Source organism: Thunnus albacares, chromosome 17, assembly GCF_914725855.1.
Source record: "Thunnus albacares chromosome 17, fThuAlb1.1, whole genome shotgun sequence".
In the NCBI taxonomy this organism is placed as follows: Eukaryota; Metazoa; Chordata; class Actinopteri; order Scombriformes; family Scombridae; genus Thunnus; species Thunnus albacares.
This window is the reverse complement of record NC_058122.1, coordinates 11805461-11830421: the sequence shown is the minus strand read 5'-3', so window position 1 is coordinate 11830421 and position 24961 is coordinate 11805461. Positions and strand designations below refer to the sequence as shown.

At 36.1% G+C, this 24961-nt stretch overlaps 2 protein-coding genes and 1 gene segment (V, D, J or C); 1 reads left to right on the top strand and 2 right to left on the bottom strand.

Moving 5' to 3' along the window:
- Positions 1-339: 339 nt before the first annotated feature.
- On the bottom strand, positions 340-4713 carry LOC122966560. The segment is given in 3 exon segments: positions 340-524; positions 4402-4533; positions 4630-4713. Coding segments are annotated over 3 exon segments (360 nt in total).
- A 4891-nt stretch (positions 4714-9604) lies between these two features.
- Positions 9605-15242, top strand: cabp5b (calcium binding protein 5b). The gene is made up of 6 exons (XM_044331819.1): positions 9605-9850; positions 11384-11414; positions 11508-11651; positions 12777-12886; positions 13049-13196; positions 13947-15242. The coding sequence occupies exons 1-6, from the start codon at positions 9800-9802 to the stop codon at positions 13973-13975; spliced, it is 513 nt and encodes a 170-aa protein (XP_044187754.1). The 5' UTR covers positions 9605-9799; the 3' UTR covers positions 13976-15242.
- Positions 15243-17255: 2013 nt separating this feature from the next.
- asphd1 (aspartate beta-hydroxylase domain containing 1) lies at positions 17256-24878 on the bottom strand. The gene is made up of 6 exons (XM_044332299.1): positions 24796-24878; positions 22593-23072; positions 22158-22364; positions 21064-21271; positions 18464-18577; positions 17256-18074 (listed from the first exon to the last, which is right to left on the bottom strand). The coding sequence occupies exons 2-6, from the start codon at positions 23043-23045 to the stop codon at positions 17965-17967; spliced, it is 1092 nt and encodes a 363-aa protein (XP_044188234.1). The 5' UTR covers positions 23046-23072; positions 24796-24878; the 3' UTR covers positions 17256-17964.
- Between the last annotated feature and the right edge of the window lie 83 nt (positions 24879-24961).

Below are 24961 nucleotides of genomic sequence, written 5' to 3'. Positions count from 1 at the left end.
GATGTGATCAACTGTTTGTTATAAACATATAAACATAAAAGGTGATGATATGTCAGTGTTGTGTTCAGATATTGCAGGTTTTAAGTTCCACATAAACAATGAACTAAGATGAGTGTTGATGAACTTCTATTTGATTTTTACTGTGTGTGTGCATGTGTGTGTATTGTATGTGACTGTATGGTCCAGTATTTATTCTTTACGTACTGTATTTTACTACTGTACTTTATTATTTCCATACAGCTGAATACACAAAACAAGTGACATAGTTGGGGTTTATCAGCCCAGTAAGGATGAGTATTGTATGAGTATTTTGTACAGCTGCTCAAACAACTCCAGTCACTATGAATCTCGAGCACAATAATAAACAGCAGAATCTTCAGTCTTCAGACTGTTCATCTGCAGATACAGCTGCTCTCTGCTGTTGTCTCTGGAGATGGTGAACCGGCCTTGAACTGACTGAGAGTAGGAGATCTCAGCACAGTCATATCTAATAGCTGCAATCCACTCCAGCCCTTTCCCAGGAGCTTGTCTAATCCAGTGCATCCAGTAGTCACTGAATGTGAATCCAGATGTTGTACAGGTCAGTTTGTGGGATTCTCCAGGCTTTTTAACTGCTGGTTCAGATTCTGTCAGAGTCTGACCATCAACACCTGTCAAACCAAAAAAGAAGTCACTTGCTACATATGTTGGCAACAATTTAAAGACACATTCAACTCAAGATCTGTGAATATTTTCACCTGCCTAGCAGATAGTTAAAAGCAGCAGTCCTGTCCTATAGTCCATCATGTTAAACTGTGTGTCCACTGTTCTCTGTCATCCTCTCTGCAGTCAGATAAGTAGAGGTGGAAGACTTCTGAGTTTTGCATTGACTCCTCCTTGCAGGAAGGAAACAACTGGATTGGATTTGTCCTTCATTTAGACCTGTTGTTTGTTGAAGTTAGACTATTACAGTGTATAGTCAGAGTCATGACTCTTGCCAAATTAATTAATACTTTTATGCAATGTGAATTTAAAATGTGTGCTTTTTTTGAATTCTTTTCAGAGGTTACATTTTGTTGTCTGAATTTTTGTTGTCTGAAAATAGATTTTTGTTCTTAAAGATTATTATAAGGATTATTCAAGAGAAAAGTCCTACAACAATGCAAGCTACAAGCAAAAACACAACACTCAACTAGAAAACCTACCACATACATTTAAAAAATGTTTTGCAGCCAACTCTGAATTGCTGGATGCCAGAGTCTCCCCCAAACAAATGTATAAAATGGTTGCTGTTCTTGTTATGACACAAAATCTTAGCCTTTAGACTTAACGGGAGATATGATATGCTACTATATATGTAATTATCTATCTATATATATATATAGATAGATAGATAGATAGATAGATAGATAGATAGATAGATAGATAGATAGATAGATATGTCCATAATGCATATGCAAAAATATTATTGGGAACATTACTCACATTACTCACTGACATTACTTTTAGGGACAATGTCAGTCTTCTTACTGCCTTCATTTATGCAGTCTCCTGCTGCCCCCTGTAGGTCTTTGCTACAGACACATCTTTGAGGTTTTTGTAGAGCCTTACTACTACTCCTTACAGTAATAAACAGTTTGTGTGTGTATATGTGTCTAGCACAATAATGCACAGCAGAGTCCTCAAACTGCTAGCATAAGTGTTACTACTGGCATCACAGAAGCAAACCCCTATCCACTCCAGTCCCTTTCCTGCAGGTTGTCTGGTCCACTTCATACCACAACACAATCTGCAGACTGAGACAGGTTTTTTCATGACTGAACTGACTTGATACTCTGATCTGAACAATCTGATGAGATGAAAGGAGAGAGGAATCATAAAACAAAGTGAGACATCATCTGAGAAGTTTTCTGGCATTAGTGACTGACCATCAGTATAGTATCATTTATCATTTGTTCAATTTTTTATTTGTCCTCCCATATGCAATATAATATCACATATCACAAACGGGTGCCAATTTTTATTAATATTATGTCATATAACTAAAAACCAGAAAGAAAGAAATAGCATGATCTTTCTGGCAGTTGGTATGATTGTAGCATCTTTCAAATAATTCTGAAGACATAAGTTTTTGTTTGTAGAAAAATATCAGTTCATTTATTCTTTGTCTCCTGTTTAGATCCTTGTTAAACTTAAAAAACATATTTAAATGACTGTAATTATTTATTAGTTATTGACAAAGGTTTTTTGTATAATAACATCTAATCACTAACTGCATTACTTACAATACATTGATAATATGCCAATTATTATTTATCAGTCCTTTGGTCATTTATATAAACTAAAATATTCAATGTAAATTACAAGGTGCCAATCGTAATTTCATGAACTATTGTGGTTTAATGATGATTTACAACAGATTTGTGATACTGACCAAATTAATGAGGTTAAAATCTTAACAACAGCACCCGCCACAGGAACTCATCAGTATTTTTTAACCAAATTCAAACTATCTTTTATCACCCTTTGCCAAATTGCAGAGGATTCATATGGAAAGAATGGCCATGAGTTTTAACACCACAGTTCAAACCACCAACTAAATGCCCCTGGTTGTCTCTGTTTTTTGTCTTTCTGAGGACGTGTGTCAGTCTGCGTACATGTAGGCCACTTCAGGCCTGGATACATACTGATATGCAAATATATGTGAAAGACATGTCTCTCATTTTAACAAAGTTTATTTGCAGTACTGACAGCTTCTACAAAGTTTCACAGCTGCAGGTGTGCTCCCAGAGGTGCAGAGAGAGACGAGAAGTGACTCTCTAAAGATGATATGTTTAGAAATGTCAGAAAACAGAGAAACCTTCTGAAATTAACTGATAACAGAAGTTTATGCTCTGTTGACTTCAAATTGTTATTTTAGAAATTTGTTGGCCTGTGTTGTGTCTGAAATGACAACGAAATCCTCAAAAGTCTTTATTGTGTATCACAAGTACACCATTATTCATACTTATACTCCATGTAATAATTAAACTATACCTAACCCTGATAGAAAAGCAATTATAATCATCAAAATGATGATTGAATTACAAATTTGAAAAGAATCATAATTGTGAAACTCAAAACTTGACAATTAAACAGAAAATATCTGTTTTTACAACATGTTTGCATTTCTGTAAGAAGTCAGAACACAGTATAACACACTTATATGATAAAAGTGTTCAAGAACTTCAATGTTGATTACACAATACCCAATACATACATTTTGTATCTATGAGACAAAATAACATCTCAGTTTTCATTTTCTTTTTTTATGTTGATACGTCAATTTGAATGACTCAGTAAATCATTATGTATGAAGACAAATATACAGTAGATGATTAAGTGTCCTTAGCTGTTTATGTACCGACTTTCAGCATCACAGATACAGTGGAATATTCTGATGCTACAAAAATGTTGTCACTTATGTCTACTACATATCCCTCTCACCTTGTCGCTTCATCTGAAAAAGAAAACAATTAAACAAAACACTGTATTTGTACACCACTTTTCTCAAGTGGTGGCCCTGCAGGTTGAACTACAGTAGTGTTAGTTTGAAAAAGGTATTGTGACCCAAATGATCTCTGTGTCTGCAGTAGATAGATCTGGCCAGCAGACATACTGTAGTGTTTTTAATCATTTCTAACAATTTTTGAAGTTGGATTTATAACATGCTTATCTTCATACACTGGGACACACTACTTCACTGTGACTGGTTTCTTAAAGATGGTATCTGTAGTGTTTATATTCTGTACATCAGTAAGTGTAACAGAAAAAATAGTGCATATGTGGTTGACGACACTCTCTATGCTAACACTAATATGCAGATTTCTCATAACTCCTGTTCATTTTCAGCATTTCAACACTTTTTCAGCTTCTGTTAAAAATATCCAGAGCAATCTACAAGAGTCACAGAGATGAATATGTCAACAAAACTCTTCTTGAATATTTGGTCAACTGTTGTTCCTGTTTTCATATCCCATCATGCATTCTTTAGTTAAACTAGCAGAGTGAACATGAAGAGGAATATGAAGATCTGAAATGCTGTAATGTAACCTGCGTTTATGCATGCGTGCGTGTATGTGTGTGTGTGTGTGTGTGTGTGTGTGTGTGTGTGTGTGTGTGTGTGTGTGTGTGTGTGTGTGTGTGTGTGTGTGTGTGTGTGTGTGCATGTGTGAGTGAGTGCATGTGTGCATGCATGTATGTGTGTGTGAATATTAGTCACATAGGTTGCTGGGGTATTTGTACCAGTCTGTTGGTGATTTACGTTAATGTCACTCTGCTAGTAGAAGTGTATGTGTGCTAAAATAATTTGCAGGGCATTATTTTAATAAAAGCTGCCTCCTCCCCACTGATGGAAAATCCAGTCCATTGGTTTTCCTTCACACTGTCTGATCCAACCTGTTGCATAGCTGCTATCAGTCAGAGAATAACCAGAGACCTGACAGGTGATGGTCAAAGACTGTCCAGGCTGCACAACCATTGAATCTGGCTGGGTGAGATCAATACTGTACACACCTGTGAAAAGAGAAATCAACATTATCTCCATCATTCATCTGACTATTCAGTGTTTCTAATGTGTTTATTAGTGTGAATCCACTGAAAGCTCCTCACAGGATCCAGCTGCCAGCAGCAGCATCAGAGCTGCAGAGAACATGGTTGATGTTGAAGCTGAACTGATGTGAGCTCTTCTGTCCTCTCACTGACACACACACACACACACTTCACTTCCTTATGAGGAAACCCATAATGAGGTAAACATGCATATTATTGATAATCATTCAGCTAAATTTAATTTAAATTCATTAAAGGTGAAGAGTTTAGTGTTAAGAAATAATGCTGTTGGACAGACAAAACATAGATGGAAAATTCATACTGGTCTTGAAATCTTTAGTGGTCTTAAGGGTCCTCCTCTGCTAAGTGTTCAGGTCTGCTGACATTCTAAGTTGATATTGATCTCTTCTTTAGAACTTCTTTAGTGAATCCTCCACACCTGTGGAGGAAAACATGTTGAGTACTGAATCAGTGTGACAACAGTGAACAGTCAGTGTACTGATTTCAGACACCAGTGCAATTTATAAGTCAATCTTATTTGTCTCAGTCCTCTGCAGTCCTTTGTGCTTTCTGAGTAAGTTTTTAGAGCCTCTAACAGAATAAGAGACCTGGCAGGTGATTGATGAGGTCTAACCTTAATAGACTGTCGGAGATGCTTGTTAAGTCTGATTTTCTTTATATACATTGAAAGGATACAAATAGATATATAAATCCAACTGTGTACACATATACTGAATTTTTTTCTCACAGTAACCATTTCCTAATCAGTCAAACAAAAGCCATACCTTAATTATGCCTGCCTGAAAAGATATGTGCCCTCATGTACAAGGCCTTATCAGATTTCAGTTAGGTCCTTATTTTTTTGTACTCATCCACAGCTTCAAGACAAAAACATTTTGCTTAACACCTGTTTTTTCAGTTCTTTATGTGTTTTATTTGTCTCCTTTCAATCATTATTTAGCCATTGTAATTTCTTATTTTAATAGTTGAAATGTAACAGAAAAATCCTCACACTTGCTTTACAAAATAACTGATGGGAATATTATTAACCAATGTATTGCTGTAGAAAAGCAGATGTAACCAACAGGTTGAGTCCTCCCCACCACTTGGGGTCGCTACATAGCTGTAGTATCCCAGTCCCTTCCTGCTCCACACACCTGAACCAAGTGTCCCCAATCAGTGGCACATAAACACAGGGAGTAGCACTGTTATCCTTTGTCTTCCATTTGCTGCTGCTGCTCTGTTTGGTGCCATACTTTCACACTTTGTGTCCCCCATGGCCTGACGGTATTGATTGGAGTTATACAGCCGAGGTAACCTTATTTTATCATTGTGTGTTTCGGTAAATAAATAATAAAAAAAAGAAGATTGGACTAACCTGTGTTTCTTTTTTTGTCTCTGCAGCTGTGACTGCCACTGCTGCTTTGTTATACCTGAAACTCACTTGATTTTTAATTTCTTTTATTGAGTTTTAAATGCTAGGTTTTATTCAGTGATCTTAGTGTTCTTTATGTTTTATTTCTTTTAGTATATTCCTAATTTGTTTTACATTTTGTGGTGGTTGTGAAGTTTACTTGGTGTAACATATTTATTGTTTTTTAACTAGCTGATTCATACAGAGGTGGTGCTAACATTTAAAAGGTGGCTTTGTGCTTTTATTTATGTATACTTCTTGTGTGCATATATATTTTGTGATTTGTTTGTAGTGTTAACGCCAACCTAAACTGTAACACCTTTGTATGTTCCCTTTTTTTAGTCAATTCCTCCACCTCCCCATCTTATGTTTTTTTTTTGTTTTTTTTTTTATCTTTTTAATATGTTTTTTGTTTTGTTTTTTTTAATTATTTTAGGATCACTGAAGCCTAGACACTTACTAATGTTCTTCAGTTTGATGTTTTTTATATCCTCTATTTTTACTGCCATTTTATGATATGCTGCATCATTGAAGAAGATTAAAAACACCAACTCTTTTTAATACCTTTTTAAAAAACCATGTCTGTTAATTCTTTTTGTGAAACTTACCTGTGTGATCGAAGTAGGAATTTATTTGATGTATTCCCTGGGTGGAATTCCATGTGTACGTGTTTAGAGGTTTTGTCATTACTCTCCTTAGAGAGTATTTTTCCAAACCATTTCTTCTACTGCCACCTGTAGGTCTTTGTAAAAATATCATGTGTAGAGTTTTTGTAAAGCCTCTCTGCTTACTTTAACCAGTGTGTCTCTGGCACAGTAATACACAGCAGAGTCCTCTGGCTTTAAGTTGGACAGTGTCAGATACACCATGCTGTTGCTATTATCTCTGGTAATTTCTATACGTCCTTGCACGCCGCTTGCATACACTGTTTTACTTGCATCATAGTAAATGAGCCCCAACCATTCCAGTGTTTTTCCAGCAGGTTGTCTAATCCAGTGCATTCCAAACTGACTGAAATCAAAACCAGTTCCCCTGCAGGAAAGACTGAGGGCTTCCTGGGGCTTTTTCAGCACTGAAGTTGAGGGAATGGACTCCATAGCCTGGCCATTCAAACCTGCCAAAGAAACAGAAGTAAGAGAGGGGTGAGAACAAGAGAAGACTGAATGTCAGAGCATGAAATATATGCATTTTTCAATTTCTGATCAGTATTGCAGCATGAAACAATTCACAGGGCAGACAAAGCGCTGTCAGCAGAATGGACAGTTTGTACATCATCTTGAGACTAGCAATGTGAACTCAGATGCTTCACACTAAGAGACAGATGGTTAGTGGGAGGACAAAAGTATACTCTCTAAAATACTCTAGATTTGCATTATACAAGGGAGGGGCCAACATATTTGGCTCATATCATTCAAATACATCTCAGAGGCAAAAATATGTTTCATGGATATTTATGTTCTTTCCCAGCATCAGTTTCACTGACAAACAATGGACTCAGTTGCTACAGCAGTTAGGTGGTAGGTGTTAGGTTAGCTCATGATTTTTCACTGCTTAAATTACCGAAAAAGAGTCAGACTGAGTCTGTCTAGCTGTCTATGCAATTAAAATCATATCTTTCTGTGCATATTATTTTCTGAAACTGTTTCAGTAAGTCCATCATGTCTGAAAAAGAATTTAGGGCATCATGAAAAGGACCTGTGGTCTGCAAGTAGAAGACTTACAGACCTACAGTAGTGGTATGTTAGTAGTTCCTGTAGGTTGAGGCTTAAAACCAGAGGTGACTGAGTCTTTTTATTCTGTTTTTAGTGCAAATATGTTGTGTATGGATATCTTATTTCATCATTTTACAAAGTTTATTTCAATGGACAAAGCCTATTAGCCCTTTTACTCTATGAATATATTCAAAGTGGGAGTCCATTAGTCCTCCCTGTCTCATCTGCAAGTGGTTCAAAATGCAGCAGCGAGACCACATCACCCATGTTCTGGCCTTAGTCCACTGGTTACCAGAGAAATATAGTATTGATTCTTTTATTTGTCTTTAAAGTTCTGAATGGTTTGGCACCAGCCTACATTTCTGATCTCCTCAGTCCATATCCTACATCCAGACCCCTCAGATCCTCTGACCGGTTACTTCTCTCTGTTCCATGTTCCCGGTCAGTGCTGCTCCCAGATTGTGGAACAGTTTGCTGCTCGCTGTCAAATCTTCCTCATCTATCACCACTTTTAAATCCCAGCTTGAATCCCAGCTTTATAGAATCAGTTTTTTGTCCTATTTATAGCATGATAAAATTATTAACTCTGTCTATTTCAGTTTAATTGTATTTTAGATTTTTCTGTGAAGCACTGTAGTCAACTTCTGTTGTTTTTAAATGTGCTCTATAAATTTTGACTTGACTAAGCATATGGATTATATAAAGAATGAAATGGCACTCTCACATTTTTACAAAAGTGTTTTCTAAATTACACTAGTGAATTGAAACAGAATTTGATCTGTCTTTATGGTAGTGTACAGACTATATGTACAGGATCAATGCCGTTATGTAAGAAGTGATTTCAGGACATTATCTGGCATCATGCTTATGATGTAAGAAAGTGCAGATTCTGCTACATACAGACAGGCTGAAGTCACTATATATGTATATGTTTTTGTGATGATCAAATTGGTCATGTGCTCATTTAGTGTTGTTGGGCTTTTTGTGAAATGTAACAAACGATTCTGCTTCAAATGATATCGTTGCCTGTCGATTTGAGAATCTTCTTACATTGCACAGATCTAGATTATGTTCAGATTTAATTTTCCCAATGCATTCATGGTTATGTAATAGGCTTGTGATGGAAGTCGTTTTTTTTTTTGTTTTGTTTTGGGTTTTTTTGTTGTTTTTTTTTTTTAGAATAAAGTTTTTATTAATTTTTGAAAGGCATAGAGAAGACAGTCATTCAACAACTACAGTACTGATAGCAGCATTCAGAAGGCATGGTGGTGATGTATGTTCTCATAGTGAACAAACCCTGTCAGTTTGCATGCTGAGATTAATAAAAAATAAAAAATAACATACTGAAAAATCTTTTACATTCATTTAGGTTAATACAGAAATTTTATCAAAACTTTTGCTATGTTCTTAGTTTTTTTCCATATTCATAAAGAAATTACTAATGCACATTATGCAGTGGCATATGAAGCACAATCCCTCCAACAGACTTTCCCTCCCCACTTTCCCATCTGTTGTACTCTATCTTGTTTCATGTAGAGATAACAGACAGAAAGCTCTATCCAGACAGCCATTTACTCAACCAGCACCACATGAAGGGATGCAAGCAGCCAAAAACTGGAAACAATACGCAAATACTGATATGTATTCTACATGAGTTCCCCTTTTCCAAATGAATAAAGATTGAAATCCAAAGAGGAAGTCAAAAAGCTATTTTTATCAGCAGTGAACAATTTTTTTTAATTTTACTCTTCTACAATTTCTATTATTGAAATTCAGATCTCTTTACTATACCTCATGAAAAGGTCTTAAAAACAACAGTAATGTTTGACTGTGCATATGAAATTGTGTATATGCACAGCATTAAGCTCATCTTTCTTTTCTAGACCAAAGCTGCAGAGATAATCCATGAGAGACCTCATCCCTCCTCTCTGGCATACGCAGATCACTGCTCATCACAGTTTACACTCACAGACACATGAACGCATGGAAAAAATAAACCAAATGATATAGCAACATATAACAGAGTGAATTCAATTATAAAATTATACTTTGATAAGAAATTCATAGGAACAAGTATCCCAGGATCTCGACTAAGGCTGTCATCATGAGTCTCAAACAAGCCTGCATCTTTCTCAGAGGAGGAACAAGGAGACAAGTAAGTCGGGAGGTTTTTGGTACAGTTTATGGTTTTATGGTATTTTGTGTGTGTTTTTACTTTAGGAGTTTTCTAGAGCAAATTAAATAAATATGTGTACATATCATTATTTTTCATTGGTTTACCAGGAAGGTTTGTTGATTATGTATGAAACAAATATCTTGTTGTTTTTTGTTCTGTTTTTTTTTTGTTTTTTTTGGGGGGGGGTGTCTTTTGTTTTTTTAATGTGGTGTTATTTGTGGGCTAAGGGGAAAGAAGCTTAAAGCACTAGTCCTATTCTAGAGTTGAGGTGGGAGGGCAAACTTTTTAGCTGATGCATCAGGCGGATGCATTGGTACTCAGCTTCTGTGCTTGGTCCCTAATTTCAAAGAATACATTCACGCAAAACCTGAATATTCTATATACAAATGAAAACATATTTACATCGTTAAGGTGCATTTTATACTCATCACTTACAGTATATTTTGAAACGTACATATTTTTAAATATATAGGAAATGCGTGCTAAAGGTGCAATCGCATGAACAGAGTGCATCTGGAGATTATCATCAATACATTCTCAGAATGTACAGAAATAAACATCAATATGTGTTCATCAGAAAGAGCAGGCTGATTAATATATAATGTAATAAATAGTAGTCCAGGAGCCTTCCTGGACCATGTGGCTAAAAGCAGACACAAAATATAAACTCATTCAGATATTCCGCATTGTTCTTTGATTTGAATTACTTTTCAGTATTATTAGAAATTTGGGTTCAAACCAATAAGTTTGAGAACTGAATAAAAGTGCTGAATAAGTGAGTTTACTCCATCATTCATATGCACAACAATATTTCAGGAGCACAAAAACTAAAAGCATATATGCAAAATAATGAACAGCAGGACGAGAGTCACAGTGAAAATAGTGAATGTTCATCAGAAAACATAATGTTAATGGTGCTGTTACATACTAGGATGTTATTTGGAGACCAGTCAGTTTGGGAGAACGATTCAAAATATTGAATAAATGTACAATTTATTACATTGCTCTGGTCTAAAAAATGTAGCTCAGATTTCTGCTGTACAATGTTATATGAATGTGTAATTTAATTTAACGAAACTGATAAATATATTTTAAAGAATGTTGCAGAAAATGCAAAAATCCCAACATTTAATAGTTCAAAATGTTATGACACATTACATTTCTGGACACAGGTTTTCTGTATTCATGCCTCTAAATGACTCATTCCCCTCTTTTACTCTAATTTCCTTTCTTAAAAACAATTAAGTGTACTAATCTTTTCAATAAATTAAATTAATAATTCAAATCTATATACAGACTGTATGTGTTAAAAAACCTGTTTCAACAGGTGCAATACATATTTATATATGTATGTATGTATGTATGTATGAGGCTTATAGGAGGTCAGTGCCTTGCAGAAAGACACTATGTATGACTATGCACATAACAAGAGTTGTATATTTTGTGGTAAATTACTGTGTATAAAACATTCTAAAATCAATTTATATCTGTGTCCATGTTGTTGTTTTGCAGACAAGAGCTCTTACACACGATGAGATAGAAGGTAATTATTTTTGCATGCTTTCCTACGTATTTGTTGCAGAGTGCTGTATAATATTTTTCACTTCTCACTTGCTTGTGTCTGCATGCTCTCTAGAGTTACGTGACGCTTTTGCAGAGTTTGATAAAGACAAGGACGGTTTCATAAGCTGTAAAGACTTGGGGAACCTGATGAGGACCATGGGTTACATGCCAACTGAAATGGAGCTGATAGAACTGGGCCAGAATATCAACATGAATTGTGAGTAATGTACTCTAATTTATGAGGTGAAAGCAAAATACATCAGCACTACAATAATCCAATGATTTCATGAGTATTTCCCTTTTTCTTCAGCACATTATATGAAGTATAGACAAAGAAAAATGTCACTCGTTACCTCTTTGGTGCCAAAAAATAAATAAACAGATGTGCAACTATGCAACTTGTGCTGGCCCCTTAAAAATATATCATATGTAAAGAACATGTTCGAAGAATATACCATATAAAATCTATATTATTTTATTTATTTTTCACAGAATAAAAAATATAAGCATTTTCAAGACTGGTGATATAACCTGACACACATATGAGAAAACACAATTTCTCAAGGAGAATCATGAATACATTGAACAATGCATTGAAGTTATTTTTCATTATGAAAAACCTAAAAAAAATCACAACTCCTCCCGAGAAAAATGAATGAAATTAAATTAGAAAATGAAATTATTGAAATTTGACATTAAATTGTGTTTTGTGTGTGAATCGACATGTTTTCAGGAAATGTGTCTTTCAGTTTCCATGTCTCCTGAGCTCTTATTTACATATTTCTATCTCGAAAGTAGCTTGTCAAGTGTTGGTAGGAACAAAAATATGAATATATTGTCTAATGGCTTATCATATGTCACTGGTTACCATAAATTTTACAGAAAACCACATATATTATCTTAGTTGTAGTATATTTGTACATCACATTTAATAGTTGAAAGTGAAACATCCTATGCACATTTATGAAACCTGAGTGTGTATTGCAAGTATTTCATGCCACTAACATTGTGTATGAACTTATTAATGTAGGAAAAGGAAGATAAAAATAGAGAAAGTGGCACAATTGTGCTTGCATACTGTATATACTGTATATGATCTCAGTTGTTTTCCCACAGTGACTATTGCAGCAGAGGGAAATTTAATGTATGAAATAGAAAATCACTGATTGCTAAAGATAAAACATTGTATCTCTTTAATAGCTGACGTGTGATTGTTTTGTCATTTAAATCACAATGGGGTTATTACACTTAAACCTTGCTTAAAATGTGTTTACTGACTACTGCTTATAGTCACTATATTTTTTTATCGTTTGTATCATTTATATTATTTGTCTTATCACAGTGGGAGGACGGGTGGACTTTGAGGATTTTGTGGAACTAATGTCCCCCAAACTTCTGGCTGAAACTGCAGGGATGATTGGGCTGAAGGAACTTAAAGATGCTTTCAGAGAGGTGAGCTCAACATCCCTATTCTCTCTCTTTGGTCTTTGGCACCCCATGGTGGACACCAAATGAAAATGAACATCTCAAACTTTAAATCTTGTAAAACATTATGTTATGATTGTGATATGTCCAAAATGCCAATTGTTTGTTTTCCTCTTCCCTCTCTTACAGTTTGATATAGATGGTGATGGCTCAATTACATCTGATGAGCTGAGAAATGCCATGGTGAAGTTATTGGGTGAACAAACCAGCAAAAATGAAATTGATGCTGTGGTCAGAGAAGCTGATAACAACGGAGATGGAACAGTTGACTTTGAGGGTGAGATACAAGTACACACAGACATACAAACACACACATACAGAACAAAAAATTAATTTTGTCTGTTTATAACCTTATATTGACCTCTGTTGTATAAATAAATGTTGACTAAATGTTGAAGAGGATTGCTCTGTGAGACACAGAAGTTGAAGTAACAGGATTTTTTGATCAATGATCTTTGGTTAAAACTGTTGTTAAATTAAGTAATTTTGATGAGAAAAATTACAAAAGTGATTTCATTTAATTTCAATAAAGTCTATTTATTTTGATACCAAATAGACTTTCCTCACACACAACATTTTAACTTATCAAACACAAATGCAACTAATAACATTAATTGACCTACTGCTGACTTGCACACCTACTGTAGATGAATCTTAGCCATAATTAATGGTATTATTCACTTGTGCTTTTCTTGTAATGACAAGTCAAAATGTCTGCCATGAAGAAAGAATTGTTGAAAGAATTTCTTTAGTAAAATGGTTATTTCATTTGATTGTGTTCACACATACCCTAACTTTTTTTTTTTTTTTTAGTTACACTTTTCACAGACAGTATGAACTCACTTTAACAGTCCTCTATAGGAAAACAACAGCAGTGGTCACTAGTTTAAACAGCTAAACCAACCAAAGCAGAAAGTAGTTTGCAATGTGGCGTAACCCATACAACATTTGCTATGATAATTGTTCTCATATTGCTATAAATCTAAAACAATTTAGCTAATCAATATCTTCTCCATTGTCTTTACAGAGTTTGTGAAAATGATGTCATCAAAATGAGGAGAATTGAACAAATGGATGACTGAGAATGGAGAGGATGCAGTTTTTATTTAATTTTATGCTGATGATAGCCTACTTTTGTTCTTGTTCTTTTTGTTCTACTTGGTGGATATAAAGTAATGAATGTTTGAATGGTAGCTCTAGACAGCTATGATATGATATTTGGCAAATTTGGTATTGTCTAATTTGCCCTGAATCTCCCAGACCTGTCCCACAGAGCAGTGAGTGTAGATGTCATGGTCAGCTGGTCAAAAAGGATGGCAGTGCTGTTGTCTCTTGTGAGGAACTAGTGAATACGGTGCACAGCAGCTGAATATCTGGTAGGGGTGAAATTACAAATTCTAGCTATTAATTATGTCAGCAGAAGTTAAAGTGCTACAAAGAACAAGTCTCAGTCAACAAATGTGTGTTGTGAAGATGTTGTGAGTGTGCTGTACTATGGGCTGGCCTCGGAGAACTAAAGTAAAACTTAATAATGTAAAAATGTCTTTTACCGTCTTTGTTATTCAAAGATTATGCTGAGGGAACTGGGTAGATTAGTTTACATGTTCTTTAGATGGATGAAGATCTAGGTCACATTTGGAATGAGGCACTGTAATACTAAATGTGCTATAAAGTTACATGTTGGAAGAGTGTGTGGTGCAAGTACACCTTTCTGGATGTTGCCCTCTTTTTCCTTCACAAGTACTATTAGGGCCAACTGGTCATCCTTATTATTAATACATTATTGTTTGACCCAGAAAGAAGAGAATTTAACTTGTTTAAAAAATAAGGACTAGCGTCTGGGTGATTATTGAGCTCACTGAGATGATATTTTTCCAAGGGTATATTAGTTGTGGACGATGACAACAACCCTTCCTTGATGATGTATCTGCTCCTCACCTGCACTGACCTCTCAAAAGTAACGGTTGATGCTGCCACAGGTCCTTCAATGTAACTGCAGCTCTGACCCAAAAACCATCTGTTCTTCCAGTGATGCCATCATAATCTCAACAGGATTGTATGCCCTCTGCCATGTTTCCACCTTTGTCTCACCAGAGTGAAAAGGCCACTCATCTGCTTAAAGTTTATTCATCAATGATAGTCACAAATGTTCTTCTGAGCATACATACATCTCAAAGACCCATCAAATGAAACACCAGAGCTTACAACACAATGTCAGACATTCTACTGCAAATTTCCAAAAATAAAACTACAAGGTATTTCTCAGATGTTTTATTCTTTCTCTTGAATCCTACATGTGCTGCCTAATCAGCTCCACTTGTTGCAGTAGTGAAGTAAGGCTGAACAGTAACAGAACAGTAACAGACAGTTGTCAGTAAAACGGTATGTAAATGTAATTTCATTCATTTAAAATTTTGTTTGAAAAGTATGATTACTAATGCAGATGTAGTGATTTGCCATCAAATATCACCATGTGCATAAATTAAATTCTCAAAAATAAGTTTTGAAATGAACAAAACAAGTTCTTATGAGCAGCATGTGGGGTCAGTCCGTTCATCTGTCAGTCATTCTGTCTATCCAACACTTTGTTCCAGAGCAACATACTGGATAGCTTTCCAATTTGGTGAATGAATATTATAAATTCCCCAGAGGATGATTATTAAATGATTATTTCTGGCAGCACTGTCACTGTCGACCAAGCCTGTGGAGTGGGCCTCAGTGGCCCTTGAGTCTTTATATATAATATGTTGGTCAGTGATAGAATGAGTTTTGCACATATATAATGTGACAGTCATGTGACTGGAGCCTATGCTCTATTTAAGATGGTGACTGTATATATATATATATATTGTTTAGTCTGAAGAAGAGCATGTGGCTCAAAACATCACTGGTGGATGTGTCAATAAACTGCATCTAAGGAAGCTACAATGTGCAAACCTTCATCTTTTTTTGCCTCAGTGGCACAAACATACTCGTTAAGTACATCTGTGCATATAGGTTTTTATTTTTATGCATGGGCATATTTATGTGTATGTCTGCAAAGAATCAACAGGGAATAAAACATTGAGGGAAAATAGGGTATTGTAGATGACAGTGTAGGCCTTAAGTCTTAATATAGACAATTTAACTAAACTTAAATAAAAAATATACTGTATACCAAGCAGATTAATCATCATTTCTCATGCAGTACTTCAACAAGTGTCATTTGACTTATATTATTATAAATTACAATAATAACAAATTTATTTTTCAACCACTTTGTTCATTTAGCATCTTTGGCTGAAAATAAATAAGAATCCCCATAAGGTTGACTAATTCTGTTACACAACAAAAGGACAACATGGAAATCATGACAACTGCTATTTTTCCCTTTTGAATGAATGTGCTGGTCCTAATTTTTGAAGGCTACAGCCTATGTTGAGATGGTTATCAAAAAATATGACAAAACAATTCCTGAGAAACTAAAAAATATTACTTAATTAATCTATCAAGTGACCAATATTAATGCAAGATATCTTGGTAAAATATTATCACTAAAATATATCACTGGTCTGAAAACAAGGACATGCCAGAGGTGTATAAACTGGACTTGTGATGATGAAGTGGACAGTTGAGCAAATTTAAGATACGAGTTTTAATGCTGGTCCATGATAGTGTATTTGATTTATTTATTATTTGCCTCTGAATTTGACAGTCAGATGCTTTGCCCCTCATCAGATCCTCAACAACTGATAGAATAAATGTCCGGTGTTGAACAAATTCATACATCATGAAACAACATATACATACAACAACATATAAACAATCTCAGGAATAATCTGTCTCTCTGGGGTGGATTAGTTCAGTCTCTGTAATCCTCATCATGGGACCCTCAGATAAGCAGATGGCAGATAAGATAAAATCACCACACTAATTCTCATCTACTGTATAAAAAAAAGTAACCAAAAAGAGCTATAGGAGCTTAATGAACCAGAATGTTATTTTAAAATTATGTTTTGTTTTATTGTTTTATGACATATTCATATATATTATATTTTCCCAAACAATAATACTGGCTGTTTTGGATTTAACACATTTAGATTTTATTTTATCACAATGTTCTGACAAGCCAAGTAGACAACAGGTCTAAATAATATACACCTAAATATTAATTATTACATTGAGATGAGTGTTTCCCCATAGAAGTTCATTATATATGTATTACACCTTTGAAATTGATTAATCCATCTTCAATTTACTTATGTCTTGTGAAATTTTTATAATTGTTTTTATGCTATTTCATAATGTATTTCTATATATCATCTTTATTATTCATAAATTAATTTACACTGAGGCACTGAGTCAATATTGATTTATTTGTTATTTAATTGTTGAATAGAATTAACAAAAACCCTGATGTATGCATGTTATACTTCATAGATAGATACACACCAGCTTACATACAAGATAGTGATAAGAAGAGGAAAAATAATCACAGTATGCAAAAGGTAACATATGTTTGGCATCAAACTGAGAAGCAAAAATAAATCAAAATTTATATGTATATAATTTTTCATGTTTTTCAGTTTCATGTTTTCACAGTTTGTTGGTTGAACCATAGGTAAACTTAAAATAAAGCATCTCAGGCTGACTCTCGTGGCCTTTCCTTCCTGAAGGCATAGCACATGCACCAGCATCTCAAAACAAAGTCCAAAATCATAACAAATAGGTTTCACATGCAAATAGCATTCACAAGCATAATATACACCAGATCTGCTCTTCTTAGGTTAGGTTTTATTGTGCTTTCAAGTGATGTCAGTTCATAGTTTGCAGCCAAATTTCCCCATGTCATGCCATTTCAAATGTTTCCATTTGGCACTTCCTGGTGGGTAATTTGCATAGACCATAAATCCAATACCACTTGAAAGCATGGCTAATGGCTTGTGTAATTCTTAGGGCAGATTCACACAGTGTTTCATTGACTGGAATGAACTATATGACCAACAACAAGCAGGGCTAAGGTAAGGCACCCCTGCATGTTGTATTTTGGTAGTTCAGGAGTGAATTCAGAGGTCAGGGCTGAACATGAAGTCCAAAGCTTGTCTCTCTGCCGCAGCCACATTCGGATGCCAGAGGTCCACACTCAGAATGACTCGGGGTCCGGCATCTGGAGGCCCTTTAAAAATAAATACAGACACAATTGTAGAGGAATATGTAATAGTCATATAGATTCAGTTGTTGGGTAATGATTCATTTTGAAGCAAAAAACTCCAGTGATATTTTATGAAAGAGTTCATTAAAATACTTGAATGTTTTTTTAAGTCTAAGAATGAGAATACAAATACAAATAAGTAAAAAATAAGAATAAAATTAATGATATATGCATTTGTTTCCCACCACAATTTATTTGTTACTAGTTGTCTTCATTGTAATTCAGTTTTCTAAATTTTAACTGAATAAATGCAGTAAACTGAGACGTTTCCCCTATAATTTCCCGCATTTCTTAATACTATAAATGGACACAAATTAAACTTAGTTCTTCAAAAGTTTATGTGGTTCACTAACCCTTATGGGAGACAGTGTGAAGGAAGGAATCATCAACCAGAAGGCAGTGTCCCTCTGACCAGCACTGAGGCTCCCCTCCCACCACCAGCTCACACAGGGGTGGAGTTTGCAGACCTACAAAAGTGATGTCTGCTTTTAAACTTTGGTTACAAAATATTATATTTTTTCAGCTAAGAAGGGCATGCACTGTTTAAAGGAAAAACAGAGAGGATTATAGCCAGACGGATCACAGCACAAAATGGGCTAAAGGGGAAATGAATTTTAACCCTAAACCACAAAGTACTGCATAATGCAGTGGTGTAGTTTTTTATTGGATTTTGTGTGTGTGTGTGTGTGTGTGTGTGTGTGTGTGTGTGTGTGTGTGTGTGTGTATGTGTGTGTGTGTGTGTGTGTGTGTGTGGTAAACAACAGAACAGCTCCAAAATGCACTTCACAATATGTATACTGAGCTGTAATATCTCTTTATTCTCTCTCCATCAACTTGATGTTTGTTGCTAGTGCATCTCTTACAATGTACATAGACTATTTCCTTCTGTGATAATACGGTCATTACCTACTGAATAATTATGTGTTGAAGTCTTACAGGGTTCAAATGATGGGTTGCTATAATTCAACAGGTTATGATATAAATTATGTTGGTGTATGGTGTTTTAAAATTTTGTTCCTGTGCCCCTTTAACCTTGAGCACCTGCTCCTCTAAAGCTCTCTGCACTGCCCTGCATTTGAACATAAGAACATAATATAACTTGAGCATAAGAAAGATAAGTAGTTAGTGTAAAATAACATGATTCCATGGGTTGGTTTTCCTCCTGTCCTCCCCAATTTTTTGAGTCACACCATCAGTCCACTACCCTTGAGGTTCTCTAGTACAGGGCTCCAAATTCTGACAAATATTCAAGTCTTGTTCTTATTAGAGAACCTTAACCTTTCTAAGTATAACACATTCATCAACTCTCTTATCCACATAATATATATTGGTGCGTAGTCTGACTTCAACATAAGTAGAACAAGTTTTCTTGCTACCACCATACCAAATGAAATGGCTTGAGTTTCATATTTGTTTGCCATACAGGTAACACACTTGTGGCACCTAAGACAGCAACTAGTGGTTTAGGTTGACACTTCCCAGTTCTTCTCAAAGGCTTCAGAGAAATAAACAAATATACTCTTCCAATAAGTAAACAATTTCCAACATGTCCAAAGAGAATGCGTCAGTGACCCTTCTGCCTCTTTACACCTGTTACAGAGAGGGGACACATCAGGGAAAATGTAACCTGTCTTTGGAGTAGTATAGCCAATGCACTGTTTTGAATTGTATCAGGTTGTGTCTAGAGTTAATTGAACATTTATGCAGACTTTCAAGGCTTTCCTCCCAAGTCTCATCGTCTATCTGTTTGCCCAACTCAGTCTCCCGATTCTGCTCATGTGCACTTGTATTAACATCAATATGTCTTTGTCTAGTTTGATAAAAGTAAGAGATTGCCCCCTTATTACACGGACCAAAGTTGTTGATATTCTCAAGGTTATCAAGTTATGTTCCTAACATAGTCTCGAATTTGCAAGTACCTAAAGAAATATGAGGCTAGGATGTTATGTAATTTGATTTGGTTCAAGATTTTAAATGTATTCATAACAAAAATATTATTTTAATGTAATTTGCCTGTTTTGGTGGGGCTGTTAAGAAGGGCAAGAAGAGAGGTCTTATTACAAAGAGTGCACTATAATGAGTGCCCTTTTTCCACCACGATATTATGTTTAAGTGAGCTGCCAGTAGTAAGTTTTAAAATGTGGCAGGCCTAAACTACCCTCGTCTTTTGGTTTGATTAGGTGTTTTTTGGTGATTCATACAGTTTTGTAGCCCCATATGAAGGGTACAATGAGTCTTGAATTGAATTGAGTCTAGCTGTTTAAAATGAGAAAGGGGCATGAAAGCCTTATTGTAATTCCAAGATATGTGAAGCTGCTGTAGGCATTTTTGAAAGGAGTGATCTTTTCCCATTTAATTGCAAATCCTGAGAATGAGCTAAAACTGTAAATGTGAGAGCAGTGGAGGTACTGATCTGGGATTGATAGATACAAAAGGATATCGTCATCATAAAGAGAGAGATGTGGGATCCCCTGTAGATCTATTTCAGGGTTCTGTCTAACACTGATTGCTAATGGATCCTCCATAATTGAAAACAAAAATGGAGAGAGAGGGCAACCCTGTCAAGTTCCACAGTGTATCTCATTTGGGCGTGAGACATTTTGGTTGGTGATGACTGATGCAACAAGGTGAGAATAAATCACCTCTATCCGTTTCCTAAAAAATCATCACCTTTGAAGTCAGTGGTGTTCAAATAGGTTTGGATGATAAAGTTGTTATGTATTTAATTGAATTTATTTCAAAGTTAGAGTATATTTTTTTTAATTTTTGTCTGTGTGAGTATGCTGTGTATTGTTGACTTTTATGTATGTAAAGTGACGGCTTTCGAATGTAGATTGTAGAATGTAGATTTTTCAGATATGTCTGAGATGACAATACTTAGTCACATGCATAAAATCTACTTCAAATGTTCATGTTCAAAAAAACTCTTCCAAGTCCTAATTCATTTACTGACCTAGATGACAACGTAGACGTGTATTAGTGGGTCCATATGAGCTCCCCAGTGTAGCACCGGGCCCCAGCAGCCAAAATCCAGCAGATCCCAATGAGTTGCTGTTTATAAACGTACGGAGAGAAAGCAGTGTCCGGTAGGTGCAAGGACAGGAGCGACAGTTTCCCGCCACACAGACACCTGCGCTGTACAAAGAAAATACTGCCTGGCCCTAAAAAAACAATGACATGTGATTAAAATATGACTCAGATGAGGCCTCTAATGTAGAATAGACACATACATCAATATCAGAATTAATAGGTGCATTTTTAAGGAACCAACTCTATAATAAAAAATACAAAATAAATACAAGATTATTAGATTCATTCATAGTTATACTTTTTTTTGGCTTATTTGAAATTGCTTTGGACCTTCCCTTGCAAAACAAGAACACTATAAAAATCCAGTGTGTAACAATGGTTTATTATTATGGGTACTTAACCATTTAGGCCTTACTTTAATGAGCATTTATTTTGCCATCAATGCAGTTGTACATGAAAATTTATAAGATTCTGAGAGAAACATTTATGAACTTTCTGTGTCACGTACTTTTCATATTTTAAGGCGTGATTTAATGTGATTTAGAAACATGAATAACATTTTAGACTTTGCACATTTACTCATGCACCATTTTTTACTTGTGACCAATAATTTTGATAATAATTTTGATAGTTAAATGTAAAAATCATACTGACATGGCTAAAACATTTGTAGCCATAAGTAAATCTGTCATTTTATTTGATTTTATTTGATTGATTGATTTAATTGATTAAACAAAGATAAATATATTTGTTTGCAAAGTCCATTCAACAAGTCACAAACATTTGGATAAACGTTGAATTTCATCTTTAAGAAAAACTTTTATTGCCCTAGTCACTCTCTCTCCTTCCATATAATGCTATTTTTCAGAAGGTGGTATTTGAGCTCCCAGATTGTGCCAATTTTTTTTTCCACAGGACTATGTATAACAGGTAATGACGACGATTTTATACAAAAGCTGGAAGTGCTTCTTGCATTGCGCCTTTCTCATAGTGAGCCCAAGAGATATTATTATGTACCTTTGGTCCCAGACACGTCCAGCCTAATTTTGAGTCAATGCCCCTCTGGTAAACAGCCTGGAACTCGGCCAAAATCACAGGATAGTTTGCTTCCAAGACCTCAATGTCATGCCGATGAGCATCACGTGGGAAGAAAGGAACACTTGGGACATCTGGCAGGAAGAAAAGATGAGGCTTCTGTATAGCAGAGTGATCATTCAGTCTGACCTAAAGCAAGAACAATGAGAAATCAGTGATTAATTCTTAATTAAATTTCAAAATTTCAATGTTGTTGTCCAAATGAAGGTGTGAAGGTTTTACATAAGATTATAAATGCTATTAAAACAAATCTTTGACCATGATGAAATTCAATGTAATCCATTGAATACACATATACACAAGATGTACTGCCAATTGCAAGCACCAGCCTATGGCCTGCATGGAATAAACTCGTACCTGCTCTCGGAGGCCCTTATGAATGCGACCCATGCCCACCCAACTATAGCGCTTGGCGTACTCTTGCAGTGCTGTGTACAGTTTCTTGGCTTCTGCAGATGCCTGGGCTGGGAACAAGGCATGACTCAGCACTGGGGTGAGGTAGCCCTGTCCCTGCTCCTCATCTTCCTCTGTTTCCATGGAAATAAAGGGAGTAATTTGATCACTCCTCAATAGCTTGGACCGTGCACTACACTTTGTTCCGGCGCAGCTACCGCTACGGGACATCATGGACCGCCTTAAGCCCGACTTGAGCTTTCCAGCATGTGTGTGACCTGGGATTGGCAGGTCGGAGCCCATCCGATAACAGTGCCATAGAAACAAGAGCAGTAGGGTCCACAGAAGGCCGCTCAGTGAATGGACACCCAGCTCAACATATGGAGGCAAGGGCAGTGTGTTCATTGACCAGTGCATCCTTTGATTTTGTGAGACACTAAAATACTGAAAAAGAAACAGATTGAAAGATTATGGTAATGCATGAATATGTGTAATATGGCATCAGTCAGCATGTCAGTAAAATAAAAAAAATTTTAAAAAATTTCTGGCAGAAAACTAATTCTCCAGGTGACAAAAACTTTATCGTAATTTTTTAATTATATTTCTCTAATTTACATAGCGAACACAACAGTGGTATGTATTCTAAGACAGTCTTTCCTACAGTTTTTTGCTTGTCACCGTCTTTCAGATAATATAAAGGGTAAGACAGGCTGTGTTTGCCAACAAGCACAGCCTAAAGGAAATGATGGACTGCCCTGGTTTCAAACAGACTACACATTCATTTCTTTTCTTTACTTTAATCCCCTTCAGGGTCATATGGAGCTACATCCCAGCATGCACTTGGAAGAAATTAATGAAACATTCAGGATAGGTTTCCAGTCCGTCACAGAGCCACTGAGCTCTTGCTTTAGTAGCCCTGAGACTGACTTCATGGTGTTATGTAAGTGATCTCAGACCCCTCACTCCCTGAGCAAGCTAGCTGCGGATGTAGTCAAAGATTTCTCAGCAGGAAATATTCTGAAGTCATGCCAAGGGTTTTTCCATCTTCAGTGGTCAACCTTGGCTGCTAATGGAGACAGTTTATGTTATTTCCTTTTAATATGCCACATTTATTGTGTTTTCTTTCTTCTTCTGTGGTCTACAAAGTAAACAGGCTGCTGAAAGTTTAACCACTTCTGAACGGTTGATCTTTGCCCCCTAATTTCCAAGCAGCCCTAACTTTTGTCTAATCACCATTCTTGTCTGTATGATCAAAGCTATTGTAATAATGTTCTCTTTCCTATTAATTGTAAAACATTTCTCTGTTCAATTACTTGCTAATAACATTTGTTAAGAGTGTTCAACTTTGGACGGAATTGATTATAATTATAGTTAATATTATCTTTGTATGAGTAAGGACACATTGCAACTGTGTATCTCTTTGAACCAATGTGAAGTGTACTCAAATGTTGCAGAGCACCCATGGCACAGACACACTTCTTAGTGCGGAAGTGGGCCAGATGTTACATTTCAGCTGTATATAAATCCGATTTCTGCTATTTTATGAATGGAAACGAGAAAGTAGAAGATATCCGTCTGTGTGTGTGTGTGTGTGTGTGTGTGTGTGTGTGTGTGTGTGTGTGTGTGTGTGTGTGTTTGGGAGACAGACACAGAGTCAGACAGACAGACTCTTAGGCTTACTGTTACCTGCAAGCACAAAACATGTGCGTGTACGTCTATATGCGCGCGCTTGTGTGTGTATGTGTGCGTGCGTGCCGGTGTGTGTGTGTGTGTTTAGGTGGGAGGGCTCTTTCCTAATAGGCTTATTCCAACGGATTCGTTTGGTAGTCGCATCAATTACATGCTAAGTGATGAGCAGTGGAAACACCTATAGGCTACAGCAAGGCTACGCACCGCAAAGGTGTCCCATAAATTGCGGACTTGAGTCGTTTTTTCTTTCACTCGCCTCAGCTCTCATCTTGTTCTTGCTCTGCGCTAGCCCCCACAGCTCAGCTGGCTCATGTTATAATGTCCGCAATCCATGTTAGCGCCAACATCCACCCATTACAGGAAAGCACAGCACAAAAAGGTTCGCCATGCATACCGTATGGCACATGCAGGCCTTTAAATGAGCAAACACCACTATTTTACCCACTGCGTGCTGCATCTCACATCTGTGTCTGATTACCTTGATATACCGTGCAGCGCTGTGTCTGGCAGATTTCAGCGCCGTGCTGGTGGACAGCTCCTCCAGCGCGCACAGACAAAATGTGGATATTTACCGCGCGCCGCTGCAGTTGCCGCGTCCTGCCGCTAGGGCGCACCTGAAGCTTCAACACAAATGCCCTCACATC